The 10897-nt window shown below is 49.5% G+C and overlaps 1 protein-coding gene across 1 annotated transcript in view; it reads right to left on the bottom strand.

The window, feature by feature from the left end:
* Positions 1-434: 434 nt before the first annotated feature.
* The window catches only part of PPEF1 (protein phosphatase with EF-hand domain 1), a 69066-nt gene continuing 58603 nt past the window's right edge, over positions 435-10897 (bottom strand). The window contains exons 14-16 of the mRNA XM_074987804.1: positions 2059-2222; positions 1038-1122; positions 435-628 (exon numbers count right to left, since the gene is read on the bottom strand). Of these exons, the coding sequence (XP_074843905.1) occupies positions 435-628; positions 1038-1122; positions 2059-2222 (443 nt within the window). The remainder of the gene's footprint in view (positions 629-1037; positions 1123-2058; positions 2223-10897) is intronic.

Below are 10897 nucleotides of genomic sequence, written 5' to 3'. Positions count from 1 at the left end.
GCCGCACCAAGAAGTTCATCTTAACCTCCCACAACCTAAATGTGCTATATTGGCTGTGATCACATTCCCAATGACCAGGCTACAGAGTAACAAGTAATGGAATCAAACAATTTGCTAACATGGCAGTGCCCAGCTCTGCCCTCAGGTAAATCAAGTCAGCCCCTATAAGAAGGCAATTAGTGTTCAACCTCTTCTTTTTCATCAGTAATATTCTCCAGTTTAGCAGCTGTCCACAGTTTACAACTGGCTGAGCCACAACTTCCCCAGCCAGCAGAAGGCTTCTGGTTCTTCACCTCATATGTTTGCTGTGCTGCTTCATGAGAACAAGCAGAGTCCTTCCTTTCTTAGGCAGATAGTAGGGTTCGTAGTGCAGCATAATTCTCTGGCACCCTGGCAAGCTCTTGACAGGAAACTTTGAAATGAATTCTACTTCTTCACTGGCTCTGCTTGTTGTCAAGTTTATTAACCACATGAAAGGCCTCTAAAAATTCATTGAAGTCAATGCTCCCATCTTTGTTGAAGTCAATGCTGTGAGCTAGTCTGTCAATAGATTTATCATCTACGTCTATTTTTAGATGAGAATTGAAGAGCTTCCAAATCTGACGAAACTCCTCAGTGGAGATCAGACCTAAAGCAAGAGGCAGAAGGGAGAAGAAACGCGCTACTCAATTCACCTGTCGCCCCACAAAAGAGCTATCTGCCACCTATCACCCGATACACAATCAATCGCTGCTACATCAGAACTAACAAAGGGGAGGCGGGGATATGGCAATAGATGACTAAAAGATGGTAAAGCCATCACCAAGGATGAAGGCAAATAGGAAATTCTTCCACAGCTGCACATCAGGCCTTACACAGGACTGAACCAAAAGAGTTAATTTAGCCTTCATTGAACTGGAAGACACTCATTTCCAGTTCTTGTATCAAGAAGGAAACCTCAGATGACATGAGTCAAGTTAAAACAGTTTTAAATTTAAAGAACAAGAAATACATGCTTCACAGACCTGCAGTAGTAAGCAGAAATGTCCCTAATATACCTGAATGATCTTTGTCAATGATGTTAAAGATGACCTCCAGATCAGTTCTGTATCTGTACAGGGTTTCCACCAAAGCTGGCTGAACCTATGAAGATTTCAAAATTAAATACCATTTCATATCAATCATATCTAAATCTCAACTTGGTTTAGACTAACAAACAGGATAAACATTGTGCAAATCTAAAAAACAAAACAAATACACAACGCCCACATTGTCAAATAATAAAAAGATTCCTTTAGCACAGCTTGAAAGAGATGATTTCTCCCCTGGCCCTGAACAATCAGCAGTGGACAACATCAGTCAGTTTTTCAGTTACCAGATTCCTTGTCACGAGCACGAGAGGGCTAAGAAGAGCTGTCACTGGGATAAGGAGCCTTTTACATCTCTGCTCAGTGATTGTTAATGTAAGCGCAGACAACCTGTTAAGGTGCTGCAGGTTATGCACTAAAACACACAAAACTTGAAGGTGCATATGGAAAGGGACCTTGCTCTTCTTACACTGGATGGAAGTGGAAACTGCAGCTACAGGTCAGACTTCCAAAAGAGCTCAGCACACAAGAGCTCCTGTGTGGGTGAATTCACACTGCAAGTGAAAGCACGACTGCAGCACAAGCAGGCATACCCGTGGTAGTTTAGATAGCATGGCCAACCTAAACAGGGCTCCCAGTGGCATTAGGTGGCTACCAAGTACAAGCCCATGCCACTGTGTTTCACTGTTTGGTTATTCATGCTAGCTAGATGAAAGGTATGCCTGCCCTTACTAGAATCAGACCTTCGCTTACAGTGTAAACAAACCCTTAACTCACTTTAATGAAGAGAAAGATGCTAGAAGAGCTCACGTCTTACTTTGCACTTTTTGAAAATATGACCCTTTTATTTGGCTTCCTATGTGGAAACTGAGCAATTTGAAAATCTGGCTTCAATTGTGAGTGACAAACAATTTTTAAAATATGGCCCGAAGTATCCAAGACCCCAAGAAAATGTTCCTGTACAATTCAGATAAAAGTCTTTCCCCCTCACCTCTTTTATTGGTGGCTCTATTTCCAGATCACTAAAACATGAAAGATACTCGACACTTCCATCTGGAGCAAGCTGCACCAATCGAGAACGCAGAGTCCTCCATGGGAGATCCAGATGTAAAACAGATTCCACAGCTGAGGCCCATTCAGTGGCAGAAATTCTTCCTGTCAAAATGGATCCTTGCAGGTTTATAATTTGTGCACATCAAGGCTATGTCTACACGTGCCCCAAACTTCGAAATGGCCATTTGCATGGCCATTTTGAAGTTTGGGGCACGTGTAGACACGGCCCAAATTGCTAACTGCTAGCAATTTTTGGTGTTCTTCTAAAGAGTTGCAGAATAGTGTAATGCCAATATTCTTTGACACACACAAAAAACAATATTTAAAGTGTTTCTATATATTTGCCATAACTATATACTGAGCAATTACTTTGTTCATAAGGAATGTTATAGATGTAAGATCCTACAAACTGTAACTGTATTATGGGTTGAACCTCCCTCGTGTGGCAACCTTGGGACCTGAATGGTGCCAGCCAGACAAGAAAATTTTCTGGCTGATGGGAGGCCAGTGTTTTCTAGCATACTACCAACACTTCCACTGCTTAGTGGGCTCTTAGAAGACATTTAGGGGTAAATTAGAGCTAAATAACAGCACAGAACACAAAGCCAGGACCAGTGGCTGTAAACCAACTTTATGGGACCACGGGAAACTTGGCCCCACCCATGATAAGTGGTCATCCAGCTAAATAAAATCATGCCGGACCACAGAGTTTGCCAGACGAGAGAATGCCAGATTAGAGAAGTTCAAGCTGTACCATGCAGAGTGACAAGGCAACATAGTACATAGAAAATGTGATTTGAGTGTATAGCTCTGAAATGTTAAGTGCCAACGTTCTGCAGACATCTAGGGTATGTAAACTCTACTCCTTTGGGGTAGCATGAGGTTTAGAGTAAAACACTGGTAATGAAATATCCTGGTTGACATGGAAAGAGGAGCCCACATTTGGCTGGAAGGCCAGATGGGTTCTCAGTCTAACCTCGTCCTTGTGGAAAACTGAATAGCGTGGGTAAGAGCCCTCAGCTCAGACACCATTCTGGCCAATGTGATGGCCACCAAAAAGGCTTGGCAAAAACGAAACTGAGGTCACAGGAAGGTAAGAGGTCCCATACAAGTGGTCTAACTCCCTCCAAGCCTTTCATAAATCTCTTGACCACAGGGTCCAAGAACACCAACAAAAGGCCTGGACCAGGAGGAAAGGCAGCAATAGCCACCCAGTGCTCTTCAATGGAGGAAAAAGACACTTACTTTTTTCATAACTGGTGTTCTTTAAGATGCACTGCTCATGTCCACTCCAAACTGGGTGTGTGCTGGCACATGCCCAGTTGCCAGAAAGTTTCTTCCCCTAGCCAGCAGCACCGGGTTGGAGTGGCGCCCACTGGAATGGTGCCAATATAGTGACCAATATATGCACCATCTGACCCGCCCTCCGCTCAGTTCCTTCTTGACAGCTACTCCGACAGAGGGGAGGGTTTTGGAATGAACTTGAGCAACACATCTCAAAAAACACCAGTTACGAAACGGGTAACTGTCTTTTCTTCGTCAAGTGATTGCTCACATGCATTCCAAGTTGGGTGAATACAGGCTAATGCCTAGAAGGTGGGGTCGGAACCCTGGAAGGAATGTAAGAGAACCCTGCCCACCGCAGCAGCTTCCTGTGCATGCTGCATCAGTGTGCAATGGGCCATAAATATATGAATGGAGGACCAGGTGTCTGCCTGCAGGTGTCCTGGATAGGCACATGAGCTAAATATGCCACAGAAGGTGCATGTGCTGTGGTAGAGGGAACCCTAATCGGTGGAGGGGGAACCCCCACCAATTTGCAACATTTCTTAATGCAGGTCACTACTATCCATGAGGAGATCTGCTGGGGGGCTGGGGGGAGACTGGGGGACCCTTCATTCTATTTGCCACTGCCATGAACAGCTGCTGTGACTTCCTAAACAGTTTGGTCCTGTCCAAGTAGAAGGCTAAAGCTGTTTGAACAGCTATGCTATGTAAACTCCATTCCCTAGGAGAGGCACGAGGTTTTGGTTAAAAAAAAAACAAACAGTAGAGACATATCTTGGTCGTCATGAAAAGAGGACACCACCTTCAGTAAGAATGACAGATGGGGTCTCAGTCTGACCTTGTCCTTGTGGAACATCATATAAAGTGGGTCCCCTGTCAGTGCCCTCAACTCAGATATCCTCCTGGCTGAGGTAATGGCCACCAAGAATGCTGGTTTGTAACTTAGAAACATCAGGGAACAAGACGTGAGGGGTTTGAAGGCCCACCCCCACCCCCCCGTAAGTTTTGACAATACCCGATTATGATCCCACACAGGTAAAGGGGCCTGCATCTGCAGTTTGACCCTCTTCGGGCCTTTCACAAATCTTTTAACCACTGAGTCTGAGAAAAATGATGACACCCCAGGACCAGGGTGAAAGGCTGAGATGGCTGCCAAGTGCAGCTTGATGGAGGATAATGACAGTCCTTCCTGACTCCAGTACAACAACTTGTCCAAAACGACAGGTATCGAGGTCTGCAATGGGGACAACCCCTTCTGAGATACCCAAATAGAGAACCTTTCCCATTCGGCCATGTAGGCCACCCTCATGGAAGGTTTTCTGCTCTTTAACAACACCTCCCTTACAGGGCCCAAGCATGAGAGCACCCCGGCCTTCAACCATGGAGCTTCCAAGCTGTGAGATGCAAGGAACGAAGGCAGGGGTGCTGCAGTTGCCTCCTCCTGCGTAGTCACTGGTTTGCAGTGACCAGTGTCACTGGTTTGCAGTTTGGAGTGTCACTGGTTTGCAGACCGACAATTGCAGGAGGGTATCGGTACCAGTGTGAGTACCAGTGCTGCTGGACCCATGCTGGGGCCACTAGGATGACAGATGCCCAATCTGACTGAATTTTGAGAAGCACCTTGTGGATGAGTGGAATTGGAGGGAAAGTGTATAAGCAACGGGCCTGGCCAGTGAATGCTGAACACAGCTTGCCCAGGAACCCAGACTCCGGTTCCAGTAAGGACAAAACATCCAGCACTTCACACTGAAATGCAAGGCAAATAGGTCCACTTGGGGATACTCCCACTTCTGCAAAACTGAATGCTGCATGTTTGGGTGTAATGACCATTTGTGGTCCATGAAGGACCTGTTGAGATGGTCTGCCAGTGAGCTGTGGACCCCGGAAGAAGGATCTGATGTTGAATGCAGAACTCCCAGAGCCTGAAGGCCTCATGACACAGGGGAGAGGAACGTGCATGTTGTCTGTGCTCACTGACATGCAATGTCCCACTAAACTGTCCTGAAACACCTCACGAGCCCGATGGCCCTGAGCTCCCGAACATTTATGTGGAGCTGGACGTCCACCTCGTCCCACAAAGCCTGAGTCCAGTGCTCCCCCAAATGCGCCCCCAACCCAGGTGTGAGGCATCACTTAATAAGGAGCAAGAGGTCTGTGGGGAGTTGAAGGGAACTCCCCCACAAACCATTTGGGCATCTAGCCACCAGTGCAGTGTTGACAAAATCTGCAGTGGCATCATCACCAACAATTCATGTTGTCTCTAACTGGGCAGCAAACTGAGGCAAGCCACAGCGGAAGAGGGCGCACCCGCAGACTGGCATGTTGGACTACGAAGGTGCATGCCAACATGTGACCCAGACACCTCATGCCTCCTTTGGGCATCATGGAGGAGAACCTGATCATCTCACAGATAAGAGATGCCATGGTCTGAAACCTGCTATCCACACCTCATCCAGGAAGGTGCCCACAAACTCCACTGACTGAGTGGGAACCAAAATGGACTTTGTCTCATTGTCCAGGAAGCTGAGATTGGCAAACATTTGGCAGATCAGCTGCACATGCTGGAACACCAGGTTCTGTGAGCATCCTCACACCAGCCAATCGTCCAGGTATGCAAACAGTTGTACCCTGTGCCTGCGTAGGAAGGCTGCCACCACCTCCATGCATTTGGCAAAGACCCTCAGAGCAGAGGACAGACCCAACAGAAGGACCGTGAACTGATACGGTCTGCCACGAACCAAAGAAACCTCCTGTGGGGGCGGGTAAATTGTTATGTAGAAATAGGCACTTGTAAGTCGAGAGTGGCAAGCCAGTCCCCCTGTTCCAACATTGGAATGATGAGAACCAAGGATATCATACAAAACCTTATCTTTTTTGCAAACTTGTTCAGGTCTCCTCAGTCCAGTATGGGCCTTAGGCCCTGCTTTTGACTTTAGAATTAGGAAATACCAGGAATAGAACCCCTGCCTTCGAAACTGATGTAGGACCTCCTCTCTAGCCCCACTGTGAAGGAGGAATTGTATCTTCTGCCTGAGCAGATTCTCACGAGAGGGGTCCCTGAAGAGGGACGAGGAAGAGGGGTGGGAGAGGGGCTATCGAAAAAAATTGGGTGGCTCATCTCCTTTCTACCATGAGTAGGACTCACCAGTCTGAAGTTACATTGCACCAAGCAGGGTAGAAAGGAGATAGGCAGAAGGAAGATAAGGGATGAGCTGGAACTGCAGTTGAAATAGGCGTGCCGCTGCTGACCACATCATCAGAATGCTTGCTTCAGCCCCAGTGGGAGTTTTTAATGACCCTGGCATTGGGTCTGATGGCTAGGACGCCTTCTGTCCATACAGTTCCTCCTCCTACTTGTATCCCTCTGCTGCTGGGGGAACTGCCTGTTAAGAGGTTGAGAGGTAAAGCGCCTGTGTTGGGTCAACAGGGTGTGAGGACCCAGTGAGAGCAGAGTGGCCCTCAAGTTCTTCAGGCTGTGAAGCCTTTCATTGGTTCTTGAAAATAAAGAAGGGCCTTTGAAAGTAAGGTCCTGTATGGTCTGTTGGACCCCATATGGAAGGGTGGACACTTGCAGCCATGCCCCCTATGCATGACCACTCCTGAGGCCAGGACCTGGGCGGCAGCACCGCCACATCCAGCACCACCTGCAGCGCTGCCCAGGATATAAGTTTATTTTCCTCCACCATTGCTGTAAATTCTGGCTTGGCCTCAGGAGGAACCAGCGCTGCAAAGTGAAACAGGGAAGTGACAGTATTGTATGCATGTCTGCTAACCAGGGCCTGCTGGTTAGCCATCCGCAACAGTAAGCCGCCTGCTGAATAAACCTTCCTGCCATAAAGGTCTAGACATTTGGCTTCTCTGTTCTTTGGGGAGGGTCCCTGGAAACCCTGCCTCTCCCTATGGTTGGCTGTGGCCACCACCAGGGAGCCAGGAGGAGGGTGAGTAAAAAGGTGTTCATTGCCCTGGGAGGGAACGAAATGACACCGTTCGTTCCTCTGTGCAGTGGGAAAGGCAGAGGCTGGAGTTTGTCAAACCATTTTCGCCATATTGGTAGTTGGTTTAACGATGGGCAGGGCCACCCTCATTAGGCTCGAGGAGGACAGGATGTCCGTTACAGGGTCCATCTCATCCCTAACCTCCTCTGCCTGGATACCCAGGCCTGGGCCACCCAGCATAGTAGCTGTTGAAAAGCCCTGCCATCTTCCAGGAACAGGGATGCCGAGGACCACACCACCGCCTCATCCCCCGCCTGTGGTGCTGGTACCACCTGCAGTACCTGAGGCATGGTGCCTGGCACTCACAGTAACACACTCGGCACTGGGGAGGACTGCATCAAGGACACAACTTGATGGGATGGCACCTGGCTCGGCACCTGGCCTAACAGTACCGGCAACAACAGTGCCAGAGGCCATGGTGTCGATGCGGACAGCACCCATAGCTGAGACAGCGCTAGCATCAGTGCCAACAACATTGCAAGTACCGATGCCACAGGTGCCGAGGGAGAAGCCTCCGATGTGCCAGGGGGACCCGGTGGCTGTTCTAGTGGGGGTGTGCCCAGTGATGCCGACAGCACCGAGGGCAGCATGTGGTGTGTACCAGGCACCCTAGATGGGAGTCCTACAGCCTTCTCCTGTGTATTATCGAAAGCCCAAGGGATCCAAAAGGGCCACTGAGGTGCTCCCTGCATAGCAGTTGGCCACCTGTCATCCACTGAGTGTCAGCTTTGATGCCTGTGAGGACTGCGGCGCACCACCCTTGTGCTCCCACTCTGCGCTCAGCTGGAGTAATAGAAGTCCGATTCGGACATCGATTCCAACCTAGAAGACCAGGACAGCGCCATAGGTCCCGGTGCCTGCGCCAGCCCCTGGTGGACCTGAGCCTTGCGCTGTTGCCACCAAATAAGGCATGTTAAATGGAGCGGTCATCAGTGCCCTCGACTGTTGCAACTGCTCTGGCACCAGAAAAGACAACTTTGGTGCCGATAAAGAAGGTGCTTGTGTGGCACCTTGTGCTGGAGCCAGCACCTTGGGGCCCACCTCACGCATGGGTACACTTTCTTCTGGTGGTGATGGGCCTGGACATGCTAAAAGCCTCCAGCGTCGAGGGCAGTCTAGGTGAGCATGGGGTCCTGTCTTGCAGCAGTGTTGATGCAAACGCCTCGTGCTCTAGTCCATGGCGTGGCTGACCAGACGCCTTGGGGGCATCCCGATCCTTTGCCCCTGCCAGAGACCAGACCCTATCATGCCTCTTTTTCTTTCAAGGCACCGGGGACCAGCTCCTATGGCACCTTGGAGCATTAGGCACCTACACCTGATTATGGCACCGAGAGCCCTCAGACGGTGCCGACCCCGACAATGGCGCTGAAGCGCTCGCACTGATGAGGCTCCACTGTGAGCTCCCACTGGAGACATGTCGGGCTGCAGAACTGCTTCCCTGAGCAGGACTTTAAGATGCTACGTTCCATCTTTCAGAGTCCTGGGTTTAAAAGTTTCACAGACGGGGCAGTGGTTTCCGAGATGCCCCTCACGCAGACAGCTCAGGCAACTCTGGTACGGGTCACTTTGGGGCATCTGCTTGCCACATTCAGAGCAGTTTTTAAAACCTGGAGAATCAGGCATCTCCTGGTGCCAAGACAGGCAGAAACTCCCGCCTCGGCTCTCTCAACGCTAACTGTGAACTACTAAGAACCATTTACAGCTAATTACAAACTATTTACACCATAAACAAGGCCAGCAGCCAACAACTAGAGGGAGAAATAAAGAGTTCTAGCAACGGACAGCGCCTTGAGAAGAAACTGAGCGGAGGGGGGTGGGTCAGACAGTTTATATATTGGTCACCATATTGGTGCCACTCCAAGGAGCACCACTCCAACCCAATGGCTACCAGCGAGGGCAAAAATCTTTCTGGCAACCAGGCATGCACCAGCACACAATCAATTTGGAATGCACACTAGCAATCACTCAAAGAAGAAGAAGTACAGCGCTGACTCGATTAGGTGCCACAAATAATCCAGAATTGATGGGATTGTGGCTCGTAAGGGGGATAACCCCTTCTGGGATGCCCAAACTGTGAACCTTTTCCACTTCGCCAAGTGGCCTTCATGGAAGTTTTTCTACTATTTAAAAGCACCTCCCTCTCCCTGGGTCTGAGCAGGAACATTCCATGACACTCAACCATGAAGCTTCTATGCTGTGAGGTGAAGAGGCTGGAGGCTGGGGTGCTGCAGCCAACCTTCATCCTGAGTCAACAGGTCCAGGCGTAATGGGAGTGTTATCAGACTGCACACTGACAGGGCCAACAGAACCAAGTACCACTGCTGTGTGGCCCATGGTACAGCCAACAACATTACTGGGGCCTGGTCCACTCAAATTTTGAAGAGGACCCTGTGGATGGGGGAACCAGAGGGAACACATACAACAGATGCCCTTTCCAGGACATGTCAAATGCATCCATCCAGTACCCTGGACTCTGATTCCAGTAAAAACAAAATGTTTGGCACTTTGCATTGTAGTGTGTGGCAAACAGGTCCACCTGGGGATAACCCCAAACTCAGAAAACAGATTGTAACATGTCCAGATGAATGGATCATTTGTGGTTTGTGAAGGACCTACTGAGGTGTTCTGCTATGGTATTGTGGACCCCAGTTAAGTAATGGGCCTGCAGGAGAATTTCGTGCTGGTTGCAAAACTCCCACAGCCTGAGGGCCTCGTGACACAGGGGAGAGGACTGTGCACCTCCCAATTGCTGCTGTGCTGTCTGTATTCACTGACATACAATGCCCTGCTAGGTTGTCCCAAAACTCCTCGTTTGCCAACCTGATCACCCTGAGCTCTCTCACATTGATGTGAAGCTCAAGATTGTACGGCACCAGACAGGGTGGAAGAGGGATAGGTAAAATGAAAACATAGGGTGAGCGGGATCCATAACAGGGCATGGTGTGGTGCTCTCCACTGCACCTTCAAAAGGATTTAGGCCCCTGGGGGGGAATTCTGCTGCCCCGGCCTTGGCCGGATTGATGTGAGTGCCTTCTGCTGCTCCAACCTCACTTCCTATTATGACCCCTGGGCTGCTGAGGGAATAGCCGAGTGGGAGGCCAGGGGCTGAAATGCCTGCGCTGCGTCACACAGGTATGGAGGCCGAGGGACCTCAAGGTGGCTCTAGAGTCCTTAAGGCTGTGCAGCCTCTTATCAGTTTTTTCTGAAAATAGAGTCGGCCCCTCAAAGGACAAGTCTTGAATAGTCTTCTGCACTTCACAGGGCAGGCCAGAGTTCCATCGTCACGCCCCCCACTTCTTATGACCACACCTGATGCCAAGACCTTTGTAGCCGTGTTGGCAGCATCCAAGATGGCCTGCAAAGCTGCACACGAGCGCTCCTTGTTCTCCTCCACTATCACTGTAAACTTGGGCTTGGCATCTGGAGGGATTAGCTCTGTAAATTTTGAGAGGAAAGAAGCTGTATTGTACACTGTGACGCAGTCAGTCCTATTCC

Source organism: Carettochelys insculpta, chromosome 1, assembly GCF_033958435.1.
Source record: "Carettochelys insculpta isolate YL-2023 chromosome 1, ASM3395843v1, whole genome shotgun sequence".
Classification (NCBI taxonomy): Eukaryota; Metazoa; Chordata; order Testudines; family Carettochelyidae; genus Carettochelys; species Carettochelys insculpta.
This window is presented reverse-complemented; position numbering and strand designations above follow the sequence as displayed.